Here is a 24581-nt window from a genome sequence, read left to right on the forward strand (position 1 = left end):
GGAAGGAGTTAGTTGGGGTCGGTCCATCGGACCTGGGGACCACGGCAACAGCTGGGAAATCCAACCTTTTTACCCCAAGTTACATCTCAGCTGAAAAAGACACCGTCTTTTCAGCCTCAATCCTTCCTTTCCCATGAGGGCATGCAGGCAAAAGGCCAGTCATATCTGCCCAGACATAGAGGTAAGGGAAGTAGACTGCAGCAGGCAGCCCCTTCCCAGGAAAAGAAGCCCTCCACCGCGTCTGCCAAGTCCTCAGCATGACGCTGGGGCCATGCAAGCGGACTCAAGGTGGGGGGGTAGTCTCAAGAGTCTCAGCGCGCAGTGGGATCACTCGCAGGTTGACCCCTAGATAGTACAAGTATTATCCCAGGGGTACAGATTGGAGAGTCGAGACATCTTCTCCTCGCAGGTTTCTGAAGTCTGCTTTACCAACGGCTCCCTCCGACAGGGAGGCAGCATTGGAAACAATTCACAAGCTGTATATCCAGCAGGTGATAAATCAAAGTACCCCTCCTACAACAAGGAAAAGGGTATTATTTTTCCACACTATATTGTGGTACTGACGCCAGACGGCTTGGTGAGACATAGTCTAAACTGAAATCTTTGAACACTTGCATAAAAGGTTCAAATCGAGATGGAGTCACTCAGAGCAGTGATAGCGAACCGGAAAAAAGGGGACTATATGGTGTCCCTGGACATCAAGGATTACCTCCATGTCCAAATTTGCCCTTCTCAACAAGGGTACCTCTGGTTCGTGGTACAGAACTGTCAATATCAGTTTCAGACGATGCCGTTTGAATTATCCACGGCACCCCGGGCCTTTTACCAAGGTAATGGCCGAAAAGATGTTTCTTCAAAGAAAAAAGGCATCTAAATTATCCCTTACTTGGACGATATCCTGAAAAGGGCAAGTTCCAGAGAACAGTTGGAGGTCGGAAGAGCACTATCTAAAGTAGTTCTACGACAGCACGACTGGATTCTAAATATTCCAAGAATCGCAGCTGTTTTCCGACGATACGTCTGCTGTTCCTAGGAATGATTCTGGGCATAGTCCAGAAAAAGGTGTTCCTCCGGGAGGAAAAAGCCAAGGAGTTATTCGACCTAGTCAGAAACCTCCTAAAACCAGGCCAAGTATCAGTGCATCAATGCACAGGAGTCCTGGGAAAAATGGTGGCTTCTTACGAAGCGATTCCATTCGGCAGATCTCAGGGGATTTGCTGGACGAATGGTCCGGATCGCATTTTCAGATGCATCAGCGGATAATCCTGTCTCCAAGGACAAGGGTGTCTCTTCTGTGGGGGCTGCAGAGTGCTCATCTTTTAGAGGGCAGCACACTCAGCATTCAGGACTGTGTTCTGGGGACCACGGATACCAGCCTGAGAGGCTGGGGAGTAGTCACACAGGGAAAAAATTTCCAAGGAAGTGTGGTCAAGTCTGGAGACTTCTCTCCACATGAATATACTGGAGCTAAGGGCAATTTACAATGCTCTGAGCCTAGGAAGACTCCTGCTTCAAAGTCAACCGGTGCTGATCCAGTAGGACATCATCATGGCGGTCGCCCACGTTATCAGACGGGGCGACACAAGAAGCAGGAGGGCAATGACAGCAAGGATTCTTCGCTGGGCGGAAAATCATGTGAAAACACTGTCAGCAGTGTTCATTCCGGGAGTGGGCAACTGGGAAGATTTCCTCAGCATAAATGAATTCCACCCGGAAAAGTGGAAACTTAATCTGGAAGTTTCCACATGATTGTAAACCGTTGGGAAAGACCAAAGGTGGTTATGATGGCGTCCCACCTGAAGCGCCAGGTCAAGAGACACTCAGGCAATAGCTGGGACGCTCTGGTAACACCGTCGGTGTACCAGTCGGTGTATGTGTTCCATCCTCTGCTTTTCATACCCAATGTATTGAAAATGATAGGAAGGAGAGGAGTAAGAACTATACTCGTGGCTCCGGTTTGGCCAAGAAGGACTTGGTTCCCGGAACTTCAAGAGATACTAAGAAGGGTCTTGATTCGGCAAGAACCGTGTCTGTTCCGGGACTTACCGCAGCTGCGTTGACGCCAAGGCGGGTGAACGCCGGATCCTAAGGGAAAGAGGCATTCCGGAAGAGGTCATCCCTACCCTGGTCAGAGCCAGGAAGGAGGTGACCGCACAACATTATCACCACTTAGGTGAAAATATGTGCCAGGGTGTGAGTCCAGGAAGGCTCCACGGAAGAATTTCAACTAGGTTAATTTCTACATTTCCTGCAAACAGGAGTGTCTATGGGTCTCAAATTGGGTCCATTAAGGTTCAAATTTCGGCCTGTTGATTTTCTTCCAGAAAGAAATTGGCTTCAGTTCCTGAAGTCCAGAAGTTGTTAAGGGAGTACTGCATATACAGCCCCTTTGATGTCTCCAGTGGCACTGGGCGATCTCAACGTAGTTTTGGGATTCCTAAAAAATCACATTGGTTTAAACAACTCAAATCTGTGGATTTGATATATCTCACATGGAAAATGACCATGCTGTTGGTCCTGGCCTCGGCCAGGCGAGTGTCAGAATTGGCGGCTTTATCTCACAAAGCCATATCTGATTGTCCATTCGGACAGAGCAAAGCTGCGGACTCGTCCCCAGTTTCTCCTTAAGGTGGTGTCAGCGTTTCACCTGAACCAGCTTATTGTGGTACCTGCGGCTACTAGGGACTTGGAGGACTCCAAGTTGCTGGATGTTATCAGGGCCCTGAAAATATAGTTTCCAGGTTGGCTGGAGTCAGGAAATCTGACTTGCTGTTTATCCTGTATGCACCCAACAATGCTGGGTGCTTCTGCTTCTAAGCAGTCGATTGCTCGTGGGATTGGTAGCACAATTCAACTTGCACATTCTGTGGCAGGCCTGCCACAGTCTAAATCTGTTAAGGCCCATTCCACAAGGAAGGTGGGCTCATCTTGGGCGGCTGCCCGAGGGGTCTCGGCATTACAACTTTGCCGAGCAGCTACGTGGTCGGGGGAGAACACGTTTGTAAAATTCTACAAATTTGATACCCTGGCAAAAGAGGACCTGGAGTTCTCTCATTCGGTGCTGCAGAGTCATCCGCACTCTCCCGCCCGTTTGGGAGCTTTGGTATAATCCCCATGGTCCTTTCAGGAACCCCAGCATCCACAAGGACGATAGAGAAAATAAGAATTTACTTACCGATAATTCTATTTCTCGGAGTCCGTAGTGGATGCTGGGCGCCCATCCCAAGTGCGGATTATCTGCAATACTTGTACATAGTTATTGCTAACTAAATCGGGTTATTGTTGTTGTGAGCCATCTTTTCAGAGGCTCCGCTGTTATCATACTGTTAACTGGGTTCAGATCACAGGTTGTACAGTGTGATTGGTGTGGCTGGTATGAGTCTTACCCGGGATTCAAAATTCCTCCCTTATTGTGTACGCTCGTCCGGGCACAGTACCTAACTGGAGTCTGGAGGAGGGTCATAGGGGGAGGAGCCAGTGCACACCACCTGATCGGAAAGCTTTACTTTTTGTGCCCTGTCTCCTGCGGAGCCGCTATTCCCCATGGTCCTTTCAGGAACCCCAGCATCCACTACGGACTCCGAGAAATAGAATTATCGGTAAGTAAATTCTTATTTTCCAGAGCTCTATGGTCTCTCTGAGGCAAGCATCATCTGGTCCAGGAGGCAGGCAGACTGTCCCACTAGAGTGCCTGCTCCCCGGGCCGGCTACTGCTACATGGCAGAGGATCACGGCTGTGCTGTCTGAAGGGGACACGGAGCGCTGGATAAAAGGTTCTCCGAGATGTACACAGAATACAGGGCTAAAACCAGTAACGCTACAGTGACTGGTGAAAGCGAAGGATTATACCATCATCTGTGTCTAGCTGTCACCATTTCATTCTGTGCAACATGTACTGCTGGTCCTTCAGACCTGGATCTAGCGAAGGCGTACCACTGAATAATGTAATGAGCGGCTGCCTGAAGCCAGCTGAGGGCACACTCACCTGAAGGAGCCATCCAAGTTGGACTTGTGAATGAAGCTGAGTTTAGCGTCCGCCCAGTAAAGCTTCTGCTCCTCATAGTCCAGGGTCAGGCCATTGGGCCAATAAATGTCCGAGTCTATAATAACGGATCGCAGGGACCCGTCCATCCCAGCGCGCTCAATCTTTGGCATCTCACCCCAGTCCGTCCAGTACATGTACCTGAAATAAGAGAGAGAGGCCGTCACATGTACTGCGTCACAACGCACCGGATCATCAGAGCCACTGAGCACCGGATGAAGATTTATTATTATTATTATTAACAGTTTCTCATATAGCGCAGCAAATACCGTTGCACTTTACAACTGGACACGATAAGACAAAACTGGGTAATAACAAACAGTCAGAGGTAGGAGGGCCCTGCTCGCAGATAGTCAAACGTATAACTCCTCCCGGAAGCAGTGTTTACAGTATCAGTGTGGCACAGGAAGGGTTAACAGCCCACATACCCACCAATCCGTTTAAACAGGAAGAAAAATGGCGCAAGTCTCATGTACCAGGATTACGTCCTGGGTAGACGCCATAGACAGTTAACCTTTGTACGTGACAGTTCAGCTTTAGGAAGACAAGTTTAGACACACAATCAAGCCACCTCCAATTAGTAAGTTGTTACATGAAATCATACGGCTTGTAGTGTAAACCGCAAGATTTGTTCTGCTGCGAACCAAAGCAAAACAGAAAGAGCCCTCCCACCCATCAATTCTATAAGGCAAAACAGAAAGAGCCCTCCCACCCATCAATTCTATAAAGCAAGACAGAAAGGGCGCCCTCCCACCCATCAATTCTATAAGGCAAAACAGAAAGGGCGCCCTCCCACCCATCAATTCTATAAGGCAAAACAGAAAGGGCGCCCTCCCACCCATCAATTCTATAAGGCAAAACAGAAAGGGCGCCCTCCCACCCATCAATTCTATAAGGCAAAACAGAAAGGGCGCCCTCCCACCCATCAATTCTATAAGGCAAAACAGAAAGGGCCCTCCCACCCATCAATTCTATAAGGCAAAACAGAAAGCGCCCTCCCACCCATCAATTCTATAAGGCAAAACAGAAAGGGCCCTCCCACCCATCAATTCTATAAGGCAAAACAGAAAGGGCGCCCTCCCACCCATCAATTCTATAAGGCAAAACAGAAAGTGCGCCCTCCCACCCATCAATTCTATAAGGCAAAATAGAAAGGGCCCTCCCATCCATCAATTCTATAAGGCACCCTCCCACCCATCAATTCTATAAGGCAAAACAGAAAGGGCGCCCTCCCACCCATCAATTCTATAAGGCAAAACAGAAAGAGCCCTCCCACCCATCAATTCTATAAGGCAAAACAGAAAGAGCCCTCCCACCCATCAATTCTATAAGGCAAAACAGAAAGAGCCCTCCCACCCATCAATTCTATAAGGCAAAACAGAAAGGGCCCTCCCACCCATCAATTCTATAAGGCAAAACAGAAAGAGCCCTCCCACCCATCAATTCTATAAGGCAAAACAGAAAGGGCCCTCCCACCCATCAATTCTATAAGGCAAAACAGAAAGGCCGCCCTCCCACCCATCAATTCTATAAGGCAAAACAGAAAGGGGGCCCTCCCACCCATCAATTCTATAAGGCAAAACAGAAAGAGCCCTCCAACTCATCAATCCCATTAACAGAACCCCTCTGCTGCAGTGTAATCGTTCTGTGATAATGGGGGACGTTAAACAGACACGTAGAAGAGGCAAATACAGCAGCCGGCGTTTCCCTGGATAATTACACGGGTCATACAGTGACACCGAAACACAGGAGGAAGGGGACATGAACGAAAGGAGCCTTTTCCCATCATCCTATGCGCCCTAGGGTGACTGCAGACCCCTACACTGAATAAACTAACAGCTAATTTATCAGCCTAAATCATTTCGCGGAATGGAGATAGAGTTGGACATAAAGCACAGAAACCGCTGCACCCAAAACACTCTTTACTGGCCGACCTGCGGAACACGCTGGGAGGGTGGCATTGGGCATAGAATGACGCCAGCAAAGGGATCTACTACTGCAGACGCCATGTTGTAGCGTGCAGTCCTGTAATGTTGTTTGTGCGGACAGCATGGGGGTGGGTGGGGGGAATATGATTGATAGATAGATCTACAGGTTGAGTATCCCTTATCCAAAATGCTTGGGACCAGAGGTATTTTGGATATCAGATTTTTCCGTATTTTGGAATAATTGCATAACATAATACGATATCATGGTGATGGGACCCAAATCTAAGCACAGAATACATTTATGTTACATATACACCTTATACACACAGCTTGAAGGTCATTTAATATAATATCTTTAATAACTTTGGGGTCGATTCAATTCGGCAACTTATGAATAGCGCCGGGAATTCGCTCCCGCCGCTATTCAATTCAGCTCCAGTTAAGTCGGCGATGGCCCGTTCTCGCCGACTAAACAGGTTGAATTGTCGGGACAACGGGCATTCTCCGACTTAACTCCCCGGCGCGAGGCTGATTCCAGACAGAATCAGCCTCGCGCCGGCCGCAAGGCAGCACTTTTGTCGGGTTTCTTCTCTCATCCCCCGGGGATGAGAGAAGAATTCCCGACAATTGCGGGTAACTAGCAGCTGAATTGAATAGCGTCGGGAGCTAATTCCTGGCGCTATTCATAAGTTGCCGAATTGAATCGACCCCTTTGAGTATTAAACAAAGTTTGTGTACATTGAGTCATCAAAAAACAAAGGTTTCACTAGCTCACTCAAAAAAGTCCGTATTTCGGAATATTCCGTATATTTCGGAATATTTGTATATGGGATACTCAATCTGTATTATTAAAAGCAGTGATAAAAACTTAAATAAAATGAATCACACCCGACAAACCTCAAACTCTCTGCCATTAATGACGACTTACGAGAGATTTAATGGAAGCATCAAGTATAAAACAAAAAGACAAACCTACTCCCAATACCCGATCAGAGGTTTTACTAAAGATCAGGTTGGTTGTGTTATTTAAGTAAAATGTTAGTGTTTACCACAATCACATTCACAGTGGAAGTGACCTCTAATGACCTCATAACACCAGTGACTGAAGCCATTTCCACTTGCGTGAATGCAATTGCCGGTGGTTAGCGGACTTCAGCTTGGCAAGAGAGGACAGAGTGCAGGCGAGACTCTAGAAGGTATGGCAGCTTTAAGTCACAGGTGAGGAGTCCCGGCCACATCAGCTCCCAGCTGTACAGCCTTCTGCTTTGTGTTTTCCAACCCAAGTTCAAAGACATTCCACCAGGAGGACTGAGGCCAACACCTCCCACTGCACAACTCCCAGAGCCATCTGCCCCAGTGTAAATACAGCTCTGCGAATGGCTTTTGTTACAGCTGCGGACGGTTCTCCTTATAAAGTTCTACGTTCCTGATGCTCACAGCAACATACTACACAGCTAATGCAACGACAAAAGTGCAAAGCCCAATATATAGGGGGGGAATTCAAATGTTATCGCACCCCCGATCACTCCTGCTCTTATCGGGACCCCAACTGCTGTAATAGTGTTATTTATTGTGTAGTAACAGTTTCTTATATAGCGCAGTAACATCTCGTGATCACGATAACGCAGAGGGCGCTAAATTTGGATGCTACCGGCATCCAAATGAATACAAGAATAATGGAACTTCTAATTGGTTTACAGAATGTGAATGGGGCATGATGGGAACATCTGATTGGTTCCCACTTTTGGTTTCCTAGTAACAGGTGCTATTTAAACATTCCACCAGTGCATTATGGGGTTTGTCACCCATCAAGCTTATCAGAAGCAGACACTCTACATCAGCGGTATGTTATGATCTATGCTATGTTTTAATGAAGTTTCTTGATAAATATGGAGGATGTTTTTTGTGGTTTGACATTATTTGTGTCTTCCTTTGGTTATAGTCATTCACACTGTTGTAATTTTGACAAAAGACGCCGCAGAGCGTTGAAGCAGTGTTTTTATTTGTGCTGATCACCTAAATCAATATATGTGAACCCACTGCTTACTGATACCTGGGTTACATTTGTCAGCGGATTTCTTTTCTTCCCATCTGTATGGTATGGTTGTTCATACCCATTTTTTTTTAAATTTTATTATAAATAATAAGAATTTACTTACCGATAATTCTATTTCTCGGAGTCCGTAGTGGATGCTGGGGTTCCTGAAAGGACCATGGGGAATAGCGGCTCCGCAGGAGACAGGGCACAAAAAGTAAAGCTTTTACAGGTCAGGTGGTGTGCACTGGCTCCTCCCCCTATGACCCTCCTCCAGACTCCAGTTAGGTACTGTGCCCGGACGAGCGTACACAATAAGGGAGGATTTTGAATCCCGGGTAAGACTCATACCAGCCACACCAATCACACCGTACAACTTGTGATCTAAACCCAGTTAACAGTATGATAACAGAGGAGCCTCTGAAAGATGGCTCCCTAAACAAAATAACCCGAAATAGTTAACAATAACTATGTACAAGTCTTGCAGATAATCCGCACTTGGGATGGGCGCCCAGCATCCACTACGGACTCCGAGAAATAGAATTATCGGTAAGTAAATTCTTATTTTCTCTATCGTCCTAAGTGGATGCTGGGGTTCCTGAAAGGACCATGGGGATTATACCAAAGCTCCCAAACGGGCGGGAGAGTGCGGATGACTCTGCAGCACCGAATGAGAGAACTCCAGGTCCTCTTTTGCCAGGGTATCAAATTTGTAAAATTTTACAAACGTGTTCTCCCCTGACCACGTAGCTGCTCGGCAGAGTTGTAATGCCGAGACCCCTCGGGCAGCCGCCCAGGATGAGCCCACCTTCCTTGTGGAATGGGCCTTAACAGAATTAGGCTGTGGTAGGCCTGCCACAGAATGTGCAAGTTGAATCGTGTTACAAATCCAACGAGCAATCGACTGCTTAGAAGCAGGTGCACCCAACTTGTTGGGTGCATACAGTATAAACAGCGAGTCAGATTTTCTGACTCCAGCCGTCCTTGAAATGTATATCTTTAAAGCTCTGACAACGTCCAACAACTTGGAGTCTTCCAAGTCGTTTGTAGCCGCAGGCACTACAATAGGCTGGTTCAGGTGAAACGCTGACACCACCTTCGGGAGAAAATGCGGACGCGTCCGCAGCTCTGCCCTATCTGAATGGAAACTTAAATAAGGACTTTTATAAGATAAAGCCGCCAGTTCTGATACTCTCCTGGCCGAAGCCAGGGCCAGTAACATAGTCACTTTCCATGTGAGATATTTCAAATCCACCTTCTTAAGTGGTTCAAACCAATGGGATTTGAGGAAATCTAAAACTACATTTAGATCCCACGGTGCCACCGGAGGCACCACAGGAGGCTGTATATGCAGTACTCCTTTGACAAAAGTCTGGACCTCAGGAACTGAGGCCAATTCTTTTTGGAAGAATATAGACAGGGCCGAAATTTGAACCTTAATAGATCCCAATTTGAGACCCATAGACAATCCTGATTGCAGGAAATGTAGGAAACGACCCAGTTGAAATTCCTTCGTCGGAGCATTCCGACCCTCGCACCATGCCACATATTTCCGCCAAATGCGGTGATAATGCTTTGCGGTGACTTCTTTCCTTGCCTTAATCAAGGTAGGAATGACTTCTTCAGGAATGCCTTTTTCTTTTAGAATCTGGCGTTCAACCGCCATGCCGTCAAACGCAGCCGCGGTAAGTCTTGAAAAAGACAAGGACCCTGCTGAGGCAGGTCCCTTCTCAGAGGTAGAGGCCACGGATCGTCCGTGACCATCTCTTGAAGTTCCGGGTACCAAGTCCTTCTTGGCCAATCCGGAGCCACTAGTATCGTTCTTACTCCTCTTTGCCGTATAATCCTCAATACCTTTGGTATGAGAGGCAGAGGAGGAAACACATATACCGACTGGTACACCCAAGGTGTTACCAGCGCATCCACAGCTATTGCCTGCGGATCTCTTGACCTGGCGCAATACCTGTCCAGTTTTTTGTTGAGGCGAGACGCCATCATGTCCACCATTGGTTTTTCCCAACGGTTTATTATCATGAGGAAAACTTCTGAATGAAGTCCCCACTCTCCCGGGTGAAGATCGTGTCTGCTGAGGAAGTCTGCTTCCCAGTTGTCCACGTCCGGGATGAATACTGCTGACAATGCTATCACGTGATTCTCCGCCCAGCGAAGGATCCTGGCAGCTTCTGCCATTGCACTCCTGTTTCTTGTGCCGCCCTGTCTGTTTACATGGGCGACTGCCGTGATGTTGTCCGACTGGATCAACACCGGTCTTCCTTGAAGCAGAGGTTCCGCCTGGTTTAGAGCATTGTAGATTGCTCTTAGTTCCAGAATGTTTATGTGAAGAGACTTTTCCAGGCTCGTCCACACTCCCTGGAAGTTTCTTCCCTGTGTGACTGCTCCCCAGCCTCTCAGGCTGGCGTCCGTGGTCACCAGGATCCAATCCTGTATGCCGAATCTGCGGCCCTCCAGTAGATGAGCCTCCTGCAACCACCACAGAAGAGATACCCTTGTCCTTGGAGACAGGGTTATCCGCTGATGCATCTGAAGATGCGATCCGGACCATTCGTCCAGCAAATCTCCCTGAAAATGTTTTGCGTGAGATCTGCCGAATGGAATCGCTTCGTAAGAAGCCACCATTTTCCCAGGCCTCCTGTGCATTAATGCACTGATACTTGGCCTGGTTTTAGGAGGTTTCTGACTAGGTCGGATAACTCCCTGGCTTTCCCCTCCAGGAGAAATACCTTTTTCTGGACTATGCCCAGAATCATTCCTGGGAACAGCAGACGTATCATCGGAAAACACAGCTGCGATTTTTGGAATATTTAGAATCCACTCGTGCTATCGTAGAACTACTTTAGATAGTTCGTTTCCGACCTCCAACTGTTCTCTGGAACTTGCCCCTTTCAGGATATCGTCCAAGTAAGGGATAATTAAGATGCCCTTTTCTTTGAAGAGAGTCATCTTTTCGGCCATTACCTTGGTAAAGGCCCGGGGTGCCGTGGATAATTCAACGGCAACTTTTGAAACTGATATTGACAGTTCTGTATCACGAACCCGATGTACCCTTGTTGAGAAGGGCAAATTTGGACATGGAGGTAATCCTTGATGTCCAGGGACACCATATAGTCCCCTTCTTTCCGGTTCGCTATCACTGCTCTGAGTGACTCCATCTTGATTTGAACCTTTATGTAAGTGTTCAAAGATTTCAGATTTAGACTATGTCTCACCAAGCCGTCTGGCTTCAGTACCACCATATAGTGTGGAAGACTAATACCCTTTTCCTTGTTGTAGGAGGGGTACTTTGATTATCACCTGCTGGAAATACAGCTTGTGAATTTTTCCCAATACTGCCTCCCTGTTGGAGGGAGCCGTTGGTAACGCAGACTTCAGGAACCTGCGAGGAAAAGATGTCTCGACTCTCCAATCTGTACCCCTGGGATAATACTAGTACGATCCAGGGGTCAACTTGCGAGTGATCCCACTGCGCGTTGAGACTCTTGAGACTACACCCCCACCTAACCTGAGTCCGCTTACACGGCCCCAGCGTCATGCTGGGGACTTGGCAGACGCGGTGGAAGGCTTCCTTTCCTGGGAAGGAGCTGTCTGCTGCAGTCTACTTCCCTTTCCTCTATGTCTGGGCAGATATGACTGGCCTTTTGCCCGCTTGCCCTCATGGGAACGGAAGGATTGAGGCTGAAAAGACGGTGTCTGTTTCTGCTGAGATGTAACTTGGGGTAAAAAGGTTGGATTTCCAGCTGTTGCCGAGACCCCCAGGTCCGTTGGACCGACCCCAAATAACTCTTTCCCTTTATACGGCCATACTTCCATGTGTCGTATGGGATATGTATCACCTGACCACTGTCGTGTCCATGACATCTTCTGGGAGATATGGATCACGCACTTATTTTGATGCCAGAGTGCACATATCCCTCTGTGCATCTCGCATACATAAATATATAATGCATCCTATTAAATGCTCTATATCAATCAAATATTTTCAGTCAGGGAAACCGACCAAGCCAACCCAGCACTGCATCTCCAGGCTGATGGCGATCGCTGGTCGCAGTATAACCACCTTATGTGTGTATATACTTTTTAGGATATTTTTCCAGCTGCCTATCAGCTGGCTCCTTGAGGGCGGCCGTATCTGGCGACGGTAACGCCACTTGATAAGCGTGTGAGCGCCTTATTCATTCCCAACGCGCCCTAACTTCTGGCGGGAAAGGGTATAACGCCAATATTTGCTATCGGGGTAAACCCACGCATCATCACACACTTTATTTTATTTTATCTGATTCAGGAAAAACTACAGGTAGTTTTTTCACTCCCACATAATACCCTTTTTTGTGGTACTTGTAGTATCAGAAATATGTAACACCTCCTTCATTGCCCTTAACGTGTGGCCCTAATAAGGAATACGTTTGTTTATTCACCGTCGACACTGGATTCAGTGTCGGTGTCTGTGTCTGTGTCGACCGACTGAGGTAAATGGGCGTTATTAAAAACCCCTGACGGTGTTTCTGAGACGCCTGGACCGGTACTAATTGTTTGTCGGCCGTCTCATGTCGTCAACCGACCTTGCAGCGTGTTGACATTCTCACGTAATTCCCTAAATAAGCCATCCATACCGGTGTCGACTCCCTAGAGAGTGACATCACCATCATAGGCAATTGCTCCGCCTCCTCCAACATCGTCCTCATACATGTCGACACACACGTACCGACACACAGCACACACACCGGGAATGCTCTGACAGAGGACAGGACCCCACTAGCCCTTTGGAGAGACAGAGGGAGAGTTTGCCAGCACACACCAAAAAAACGCTATAATTACATAGGGACAACCTTATATAAGTGTTTCTCCCTTATAGCATCTTTAATATATTTATGTCGCCAATTTAGTGCCCCCCCTCTCTGTTTAAACCCTGTTTCTGTAGTGCAGTGCAGGGGAGAGCCTGGGAGCCTTCCCTCCAGCCTTTCTGTGAGAGAAAATGGCGCTGTGTGCTGAGGAGATAGGCCCCGCCCCTTTTTCGGCGGGCTCGTCTCCCGCTATTTATTGTATTTAGGCAGGGGTTAAATATCTCCATATAGCCTCTGGGGGCTATATGTGAGGTATTTTTAGCCTTATATAGGTTTACATTTGCCTCCCAGGGCGCCCCCCCCCAGCGCCCTGCACCCTCAGTGACTGCCGTGTGAAGTGTGCTGAGAGGAAAATGGCGCACAGCTGCAGTGCTGTGCGCTACCTTTAGAAGACTGCAGGAGTCTTCAGCCGCCGATTCTGGACCTCTTCTTGCTTCAGCATCTGCGAGGGGGCCGGCGGCGAGGCTCCGGTGACCATCCAGGCTGTACCTGTGATCGTCCCTCTGGAGCTTCATGTCCAGTAGCCAAGAAGCCAATCCATCCTGCACGCAGGTGAGTTCACTTCTTCTCCCCTCTGTCCCTCGTTGCAGTGATCCTGTTGCCAGCAGGAATCACTGTAAAATAAAAAACCTAAGCTAAACTTCTCTAAGCAGCTCTTTATGAGAGCCACCTAGAATTGCACCCTTCTCGGCCGGGCACAAAAATCTAACTGGAGTCTGGAGGAGGGTCATAGGGGGAGGAGCCAGTGCACACCACCTGACCTGTAAAAGCTTTACTTTTTGTGCCCTGTCTCCTGCGGAGCCGCTATTCCCCATGGTCCTTTCAGGAACCCCAGCATCCACTTAGGACGATAGAGAAAAAATGATTTGTTGTTTCTAATATGGTCCCTATTTTGGTTTTATATAAGTTATAAGAGACATCGGTCCTAATTCATATCCAGTGAAGATCAATTAGAAGCCCAAAGAAGCCTTTATGTGCTTCACATCCTCCTGCTGCAAGTAAGCATACATGTAGTAATAATAATCATAATTTTTATTTATAGCGCTCTTTCTCCAATATGGCTCAAGGCGCTTAATGGATACACAGCATAATATAGTACAGAAAATAATGAAGTACAGAACAGCTTTTCTTACAATACAGAGAGGCTGTAGATACTAAAAGGGACATTATGGAAATGCTGAGTAAACAGGAAAGTCTAGAGTCTATTTTTGAAGGATTCTATAGTTGGGGTAAGAATCTGTGGGTGCTTTTATATTCACCATCATTTCGGGTGTCTACTTGTAAGAAGGTGGATTCTGGAAACCTGTCGGCACTATTTGCACAGCCATCTTTTCCGTACACCGGGAGCAATCAAATCTACATCACAGTATTACACTAGGTTACATTTGTGTTTTTCTCTCTTTGGGGTCAATTCTATTCAGTGACAATTGCATAGCGCCGGGAGTTAGCTCCCGGCACTATTCAATACAGCGCCAAGTGACGCCAATTGTCTGGAATTCTTCTCTCACCCCCGGGGGATGAGAGAGGAAATCCAACAAAAGTGCTGTGGCGTGAGGCTTATTCTGTCGGAAATCAGCATTGCGGCGGGGAGTTAAGTCGGAGAATGCCCGTTCTCCCGACAATTCAACCTGTTAAGTCCGCGAGAACGGGCATTCGCCGACTTAACATAGCTGAATTGAATAGCGACGGGAGCTAACTCCTGGCGCTATTCAACTGTCGGAGAATAGAATTGACCCCTATGTGATCGTCATTGGTCAACACATCATTTCACTCCATCGTGAGGATTATTTGAACTGTTGGACATTTGAAGCACAAAGTGAGATTGTGCCTTTCTCTTTCCATTGTTGTTTTAGGTTTGTGACCTATTTAGTACCGTCTTCTGCTGCTTCATTGTACAGCGCCATAGGAGGAATTGTTTCCTTTCATTGGAGCAGTAAAATCTGCTGCGCTTCACAATTGGAATGATAAAAACAAAACTGGGTAACAACAGCCAGAGGTAGGAGGGCCCTGCATGCATGCTCATAATCTATAGGGAATTCGGCATGGATACACAAGGATAGGTGCTATCTATTGCATAGTTGTCCACCAGACTGCACAGGTTCTTGGTGGGCTGCATGAGATGGCCACACAGCAATAGTAAATGGGAACTGCTATAGTATTATAATGCTGAGCGAGCTGTAATGGTCGGGAAGAGGTTACTGCCGATTCTGTAAGTCATATAATGCCACCAATAAGCGTGTATTGGCACATACCCTAATCATTGGTCTGCATACCTATCTTCTGGAGAAAATGCACCCACTACTACTCTACTGGCTGCAAACTGTCACCCTATTCCTGTACAATGCCTTGGGGGTAGGTAGGAGGGGGGTGCACATAAGCACCAGGAGCAGTTAGCTGAAACGGGTGTGGTATGGTATGCCAGCGGTCGGGCTCCCGGCGACCAGCATACCAGGAATCCTGACCGCCGGCATACCGACAGTTGGGCGAGCACAAATGAGCCCCTTGCGGGCTCGCTGCGGGCACACTATCTATTCTCCCTCCAGGGGGTCGTTGACCCCTAAGAGGGAGAAGAACTGTCGGTATGCTGGTCGTCGGGAGCCCGGCCACCGGCAAAGTGAAGACCACCCAGCTGAAACAGCAACGCTACCTGCACAGCTCCAGCCACCTGGAGGGCCCACCCACAGCGCCAGCAGCCTGGAGGGCCCACCCACAGCGCCAGCAGCCTGGAGCGCCCACCCACCGCGCCAGCAGCCTGGAGTGCTAATGCAGGCACGTCCCCATCGATGATGTCAAGCAGGCAGCCTTAAACCGATCCCAGTGGCGTGCGAGTATTCCAGATCCCCTGCCTTTGGCTGTCGCTGCCGACAAGCTCACCCTACCAGCGCTAACGACAGTTAGGTCTCAGTAAGTATCGATGACACAGGAGCCCAGGGATGAAGCATAAACAGTTCCAAAGCACAAAGATTATTATCTACATACTAATATTAAGTAACATTTGTAAAGATCTACACTTCCTTCTAGAGCCCAAGAGAGGAAATCAACTCGGCACGACGGACGTGATGCACCATTCCGAAACATCGCGCCCATCCACATCGCGAGTTCTCCCTCACACCCCATACAGGTGCGCAGTAAAACTTGCACTGTAATAGGCACAACGCGCATAATTGAATCCCCCCGGGCAGACAATTCACAGTGAATCTCATCCCTTTCTTTACACAGAACAGACACACATCCCATATCGCTGTGTAAGTGGTTTCATCACTGTACGGGGGGTTATTACAGGCTGCTCCAGCATACGGAGGGGGAAGACGTTACTAGCAGAAGGACACTGGTTTAGAAGCGACGGTCCTGAGGCCCTTCCCAAAGCATGATAGATACATGTATTTAAAGCACTGATCTGCAAACTCGTACCAGGTGTCCGCTTTCTAAGTTTGCTTTAATTAAAACATGCTCCATCATAACCACATTTTAGAGTCACGTCACAACTCAGAGGTTTCCCATGGTCTGTGGCAGATTCTCATTGATGTGCACGCTGGGGAGGGGGAGCCATTCAATAAGACCGCATGCAAGCAGCTGGATAGCTGGGAGCCAAGTAATGTATCCTTTCCATTTACCAACACAGGCTTTTAATCAGAGGCGTTCTGTAATCAGCCGTGGGCCTCCGATAGGCCGTTCCCTGAACCTCCATGAGATGGGCGGAAAGGAAGACACGGGTAGCAGTTACCCTTCCCCTCGCTAAGCCAGAAAGGGCACAATCACATACCCGCCTGGTGCGGAAAGCGGAAAAACAGCTACTCTGTGCTGCTGTGAGTGGGCTGCAGGCACCCACAATTGAGTTGGCGAGCAGAAACGTTAGAAAATTCCATGGTCCAACAGCTGCATGGGCGCACTAACCAGAACTAGATGAGTTTAGCCGCTGGTGCTCTTCGGCATGACAAGTGCAATAAATAATGGTCGTCCTAAACAATTGAATTGCTGCATCGTGCACCCATTAATTATCACCGTATCCCAAACAACTGAATTCCTCCCTTAGTATCTAGCACACTGCAAGCAAACTAAGATGCAAAATCTAGTAAAAAGCATACAGCGTGGGAATCGTGCCATACAAAGCCAGAGAAATGTAACACCTAAAGGATATAAAGCTAGAGAATAGAGCATTAGAGGAATATCAAACCCCAAAAAATCTTATGATATAGTAGAAAGGACGCACAGTGCTCCAGCGATGAAGGAAAACTTAAAGGGCTCTGCACAGGCCAAAGTGCTGCGACATTTTTGGCTATGCTGTAAAGCCCAGTAAACACTTATGGTTTTCCTTCATTGCTGGACATATTGAATTGCTCTATTTTGCGCCCCCTCGTGGTAGCTACTGGGTAAAACAATTGAATCTGCCCCTATAGTGTTCATTCTAGCACCCTGCACCTAATCAGGGAAGTAGGCATATTTTAATTTTGAAGGGCAAAATTTTAGACATGATGAGGCCGATTCAAATGGGGGGTTATTCGCGGCAGCCACTAGAGGGCGCCCAACGGCCGCGGAGGACACATTTTTTTCCTCACAGCTTCCTAAGATGCGAGAAAAAAAAAATGTGTCCAACCCCGGCTCTTTGGGCATCCAAATGGGTGTTTGGACGCCCACAGCAGGAGTTTAGACGAGTTTAGCCATTTTACACAGCTAAACCCTGTCTGTTTGGGCACGACACACGCAATGTGCGTGGGCGCCCAAACTACAAATAAATAGTGACAATTGTTTGGGCGTCTAAACAGTCCTGTTTAGACCGGATTTTAAGACGCCCAAAACATTTGAATTCCCCCCAATGGGGTCAATTCAATTCGGCAACTTATGAATAGCGCCGGGAATTAGCTCCCGACACGATTCAATTCAGCTCCAGTTAAGTCGGCGATGTCCCGTTCTCGCCGACTAAACAGGTTGAATTGTCGGGAGAACGGGCATTCTCCGACTTAACTCCCCAGCGCGAGTCTGATTCCCGACAGAATCAGCCTCGCGCCGGCCGCAAGGCAGCACTTTTGTCGGGTTTCTCTTCTCATCCCCCGGGGATGAGAGAAGAATTCCCGACAATTGCAGGTAATTAGTTGCTGAATTGCATAGCGTCGGGAGCTAATTCCCGGCGCTATTCATTAGTTGCCGAATAGAATCGACCCCAATGTGTCGCTACAGCTACCGTAATTATACATCACGTATACATTTTTGCCCATCAAAATTTAAATATACCCTCCTCCCTTATTAGGGGCAGGGTGCTAGAATGAACGCTATGGAGATATAGAGTCACACTAATGTACAGTAAACTGAATGTAGATTAGTAGAACCTGTCAGAGGTGACCTGTAATAAAGCACTTAGTATAATGACTGCTACTGTGCAGGGCTGCACGAGACACTGCATGCACACCAGATGTCAGATTGTTAATACACAACAGTGTCCTATGGGCGGGGGTCGGAGTTAAATGCTTTGGTTTAACTTAGAATTCTTAGCCATTGCACAGTCATTTTCGCACAAAAAAAAATAAAATAAAAAATAAAATAAAAAGAAAAGCAGAGCTGATCATTGGACATATGAAGGGCAAGACAAATCATTTTATCATGACACAACTCTCTTCCCCGGAGGCCACAGGGAGAGAAATAAAAAAAAAAAACCCAATTAATTTGTCAGCATCTGATGAGGCTCGGAGTCTTGGCAATCCTCTGCGTATGATTGCATGCTGCTCTGTACACATGGCTGCGCATCAAAGAAAACAATCCATTTCAGCGAGTAAATAGAAAGCAGACCTCAGGGTCGGACCGTGATCTTACGCCAAGCGTCATCACAGCCATCCCCAAGCCTGACACTGACAGCCTTCTGCACCGGGGGTAAGCAGCTCTTATGTAGTCCACTTAGGATTTATAGATAGATCATCCGCTATACACAGAACCAGTACGTCCATAGTCCACCTTCTTTGTAAATAAAGGTCTCACATCTCCTCATATTATAAATTTATTCACCAAAACATTGATTATTCTTTGACAAAAATGGAGATGACAAAAATGGTTGGAACATTTCCTCTCTTTAACGATAGAAGACCTCTTAAAAATGTTACTTGTCTCGGTCACTACGTTTCCCGCAGCTAAACATACTGAAATGTATTATAATATATTCCATTGCTCATACATATCTCCTCAAAGGGGTCAATTCAATTCGGCAACTTATGAATAGCGCCGGGAATTAGCTCCCGACGCTATTCAATTCAGCCGCTAGTTACCCGCAATTGTCGGGAATTCTTCTCTCATCCCCGGGGGATGAGAGAAGAAACCCGACAAAAGTGCTGCCTCGCGGCCGGCGCGAGGCTGATTCTGTCGGGAATCAGCCTCGCGCCGGGGAGTTAAGTCGGAGAATGCCCAAGAGCAGCCCACCTTCCTAGTGGAACGGGCCTTTACCGAATTTGGTAACGGCAATCCAGCCGTTGAATGAGCCGGCTGAATCGTGTTACAGATCCAGCGAGCAAGTCTGCTTAGAAGCAGGAGTGCCAACCTTGGGGGTAATTCCAAGTTGATCGCAGCAGGATTTTTGATAGCAATTGGGCAAAACCATGTGCACTGCAGGGGAGGCAGATATAACATGTGCAGAAAGAGTTAGATTTGGGTGGGTTATTTTATTTCTGTGCAGGGTAAATACTGGCTGCTTTATTTTTACACTGCAAATTAGATTGCAGATTGAACACACCCCACCCAAATCTAACTCTCTATGCACATTATATCTGCCTCCCCTGCAGTGCACATGGTTTTGCCCAATTGCTAACAAAAATCCTGCTGCGATCAACTTGGAATTACCCACCTTGTTGGCTGCATACAGGACAAACAGTGCCTCTGTTTTCCTAACCCGAGCCGTCCTGGCTACGTACATTTTTAAGGCCCCGACTACATCAAGGGACTTGGAATCCTCCAAGTCTCCCGTAGCCACAGGCACCACAATAGGTTGGTTCATATGAAACGATGACACCACCTTAGGCAAAAATTGAGGATGAGTCCTTAACTCTGCTTTATCCACATGGAAAATGAGATAGGGGCTCTTATGAGACAAGGCCGCCAATTCGGACACCCGCCTTGCAGATGCCAAGGCCAACAACATCACCACCTTCCAAGTGAGAAATTTCAATTCAACTGTTTGAAGAGGTTCAAACCAGTGAGATTTTAGGAACTGTAACACCACGTTAAGGTCCCATGGTGCCACTGGGGGCACAAAAGGAGGCTGGATGTGCAGCATTCCCTTTACAAAAGTTTGGACTTCTGGGAAAGAAGCCAATTCCTTCTGGAAGAATATAGATAGGGCCGAAATCTGTACCTTAATGGAGCCTAACTTTAGGCCCATATCCACTCCTGTCTGTAGAAAGTGGAGAAACCGGCCCAAGTGGAAATCTTCCGTAGGAGCATTCTTAGCTTCACACCAAGATACATACTTCCTCCAGATACGGTGATAATGTTTCGCCGTTACTTCCTTCCTAGCCTTTATCAGAGTAGGGATGACTTCTTCTGGAATACCCTTCCCAGCTAGGATTCTGTGTTCAACCGCCATGCCGTCAAACGTAACCGCGGTAAGTCTTGGAACACGCAGGGCCCCTGCTGCAACAGGTCTTCCCTGAGAGGAAGAGGCCACGGATCTTCTGTGAGCATTTCCTGAAGATCTGAATACCAGGCCCTTCGAGGCCAATCTGGAACAATGAGTATTGTCTGCACTCTTTTTCATCTTATGATTCTCAATGTTTTTGAGATGAGAGGAAGAGGAGCGAACACATAGACCGACTGAAACACCCATGGTGTTACTAGGGCGTCTACCGCTACTGCCTGAGGTCCCTTGACCTGGCACAATACCTCCGAAGCTTCTTGTTGAGGCGTGACGCCATCATGTCTATTTGAGGAAGTCCCCAAAGACTTATTATTTCTGCAAAAACTTCTTGATGAAGTCCCCACTCTCCTGGATGGAGATCGTGTCTGCTGAGGAAGTCTGCTTCCCAGTTGTCCACTCCCGGAATGAATACCGCTGACAGAGCGCTTACGTGATTTTCTGCCCAGCGCAGAATCCTGGTGGCTTCCGCCATTGCCACTCTGCTCCTTGTCCCGCCTTGGCGGTTTACATGAGCCACGGCTGTGACGTTTTTTCTCCGCTTGTCGTAGGCCGTTGTATATGGCCCTTAATTCCAGTATGTTGATGTTGTAGACAAGCCTCCTGGCTTGACCACAGTCCCTGAAAATTCCTTCATTGTGTGACTGCTCCCCATCCTCGGAGGCTCGCGTCCGTGGTCACCAGAACCCAGTCTTGAATGCTGAACCTGCGACCTTCTAGAAGGTGAGCACTCTGCAGCCAGCACAGGAGAGACACCCTGGCCCTGGGGGACAGGGTAATTTTCTGATGCATTTGAAGGTGGGACCCAGACCACTTGCCCAGAAGATCCCACTGAAAAGTCCTCGCATGAAACCTGCCGAAGGGGATGACCTCGTAGGTCGCTACCATTTTCCCCAGTACTAGAGTGCATTGATGAACAGACACTCTTTTTGGTTTTAACAGGTCTCTGACCATGTTCTGGAGTTCCTGGGCTTTTTCCATCGGGAGAAAAACCCTCTTCTGTTCCGTGTCCAGAATCATGCCTAAGAAAGACAGACGAGTCGTTGGAACCAACTGTGACTTTGGTAAATTCAGAATCCAGCCATGTTGCTGCAGCACTCTCAGGGAGAGAGACACACTTTTCTGCAACTGTTCCTTTGATCTCGCTTTTATCAGGAGATCGCCCGAGTACGGGATAATTGTGACTCCCTGCCTGCGCAGGAGCACCGTCATTACCTTGGTGAAAACCCTCGGGCCGTGGAAAGCCCAAACGGCAACGTCTGAAACTGGTAATGACAGTCCTGTACAGCGAATCTCAGGTACGCCTGATGAGGATAAATGGGGACATGAAGGTATGCATCCTTTATGTCTAGTGACACCATAAAATCCCCCCCTTCCAGGCTGGAGATCACTGCCCTGAGCGATTCCATCTTGAACTTGAACCTTTTTAAGTACAGGTTCAGGGATTTTAAGTTTAGAATGTGTCTGACCGAGCCATCCGGTTTCGGGACCACAAATAGGGTTGAATAGTACCCTTTTCCCTGATGTATTGATAATCACTTGCTGTTGACACAGCTTTTGAATTGCAGCTAAAACTATCTCACTCTCTGGGGGGAGACACTGGTAAAGCTGATTTGAAGAATAGTCGGGGAGACGTCTTCGAATTCAAGCTTGTAGCCTTGGGATACAATTTCCATCGCACAAGGATCCACGTCCGACTGAACCCAGATGTGGCTGAAGAGTCGAAGACGTGCCCCCACCGGTGCGGACTCCCTCAGTGGAGCCCCAGCGTCATGCGGTGGATTTAGTAGAAGCCGGGGAGGACTTCTGTTCCTGTAAACTGGCCGTAGCAGGCATTCTGTTCCCTCTACTCTTACCTCTGGCGAGGAAGGAAGAGCCCCGACCTCTTCTGGACTTATGCGACCGAAAGGACTGCATCTGATACTGTTGCGTTTTCTTTTGCTGTGGGGGAACATAAGGCAAAAAAGTAGATTTACCCGCGGTAGCAGTGGAAACCAGGTCCGCGAGACCCTCCCTAAATAAAACCTCACTCTTGTAAGGTAAAACTTCCATATGCCTCTTTGAGTCGGCATCACCCGTCCATTGGCGGGTCCACAGTGCTCGCCTAGCAGAAATCGCCATGGCGTTGGCCCTTGAACCTAGTAGCCCGACGTCTCTCTGAGCGTCTCTCATATATAAGACTGCGTCTTTGAACTGACCTAAGGTCAATAAAATGGTACCCCTATCTAGGGTATCAATATCAGCTGACAAAGTATCTGTCCAAGCTGCTACCGCGCTACAGCCCCAAGCCGATGCTATTGCCGGTCTGAGCAAAGCACCCGTATGTGTATAAATTGATTTTAAAGTCGTTTCCTGTCTGCGATCAGCCGGATCCTTGAGGGCTGCCGTGTCTGGAGACGGTAGCGCCACCTTCTTGGATAAGCGCGTCAAAGCCTTGTCTACCCTGGGCGAGGATTCCCACCGTACCCTGTCCTGTGCAGGGAAAGGATACGCCATAAGAATTCTTTTGGGAATCTGCAGTTTTTTGTCTGGAGTTTCCCAAGCTTTTTCAGCTCATTAGATGGGGGAAATGTCACCTCAGGTTTCTTTTCCTTATACATGCGCACCCTCGTGTCAGGGACAGAGGGGTCATCTGTGATATGCAAAACATCTTTTATTGCAATAATCATATAATGAATACTTTTGGCCACCCTTGGGTGTAACCTTGCATCATCGTAGTCGACACTGGAGTCAGAATCCGTGTCGGTATCAGTGTCTGCTACTTGGGATAGGGGACGTTTTTGAGACCCTGAAGGGCCCTGTGACACCGTCAAAGCCATTGATAGACTCCCTGTTTTATCCCTGGACTCTGCTTTGTCTAATCTCTTATGTAATAAGGTCACATTTGCATTTAAAACATTCCACATGTCCAACCAATCAGGTGTCGGCGTTGCCGACGGAGACACCACAAACATCTGCTCCACCTCCTCCCTAGATGAGCCTTCCACTTCAGACATGCCGACACACGTGTACCGACACCCCCACACACACAGGGATTGTATTTAGATGGAGAAAGTTCCCCCAATAAGGCCCTTAGGAGAGACAGAGCGAGAGTATGCCAGCACACACCCAGCACCAATGTCACTGGAAACAATTTCCCAGATAAACAGCGCTTTCATATATTTATATAGATATATCTATACACTCACTGCGCCTTACAAGTGCACCCCCCCCCCCCCTCGTTTTTGCCCTCTGCCACCGTTTTCAGCAGGGGAGAGTCCGGGGAGCCAGCTTCTGCAGCGTGCTGTGGAGAAAATAGCACTGGTTAGTGCTGTGAGATCAAGCTGCGCCCCCGCTCAAATTTATTTATACTGGCGGGGGATTATAATATATACTGCCTCCGCAGCCTATATACTTGTATGAGCCAGTCCTAGAGGTTTATTGCTGCCCAGGGCGCCCCCCCTGCGCCCATCAGTGCCTGCTAGTGTGTGTAGTGTGTGGGAGCAATGGCGCGCAGCATTACCGCTGCGCGTTACCTCAGAGAAGATCTGAAGTCTTCTGCTGCCTTTGAAGTCTTCTTTCTTCTTATACTCACCCGGCTTCTATCTTCCGGCTCTGTGAGGAGGACGGCGGCGCGGCTCTGGGACGAACGGCGAGACCTGCGTTCTGACCCTCTGGAGCTAATGGTGTCCAGTAGCCTAAGAAGCAGAGCCTATCATTTAAGCAGGTCTGCTTCTCTCTCCTCAGTCCCACGATGCAGGGAGCCTGTTGCCAGCAGTGCTCCCTGAAAATAAAATAATCTAACAAAATTATTTTTCAGAGAAACTCAGGAGAGCTCCCCTGTAGTGCACCCAATCTCCTCTGGGCACAGTATCCAACTGAGGTCTGGAGGAGGGGCATAGAGGGAGGAGCCAATGCACACCCATCTAAAGTTCTTTATAGTGCCCATGTCTCCTGCGGAGCCCGTCTATACCCCATGGTCCTTACGGAGTCCCCAGCATCCTCTAGGACGTAAGAGGAATAAGATTTAATATCTTTATATCTCAATATTTGTATTACTTATATTTCAAGAAGACATGTCAAATGTTATATATTTCTCTGCTTCAATAAAAAGAAATGTTTTTTAAAA

General features: G+C 47.9%; 1 protein-coding gene across 2 annotated transcripts in view; it reads right to left on the reverse strand.

The window, feature by feature from the left end:
* Positions 1–24581, reverse strand: part of LRP6 (LDL receptor related protein 6) — a 96716-nt gene that overhangs the window by 55151 nt on the left and 16984 nt on the right. For both annotated transcript variants that reach the window (XM_063929264.1, XM_063929263.1), the window contains exon 3: positions 3986–4183. In XM_063929264.1, the coding sequence (XP_063785334.1) occupies positions 3986–4183 (198 nt within the window). The remainder of the gene's footprint in view (positions 1–3985; positions 4184–24581) is intronic.

Source organism: Pseudophryne corroboree, chromosome 6 (assembly GCF_028390025.1).
Source record: "Pseudophryne corroboree isolate aPseCor3 chromosome 6, aPseCor3.hap2, whole genome shotgun sequence".
Lineage (NCBI taxonomy): Eukaryota > Metazoa > Chordata > Amphibia > Anura > Myobatrachidae > Pseudophryne > Pseudophryne corroboree.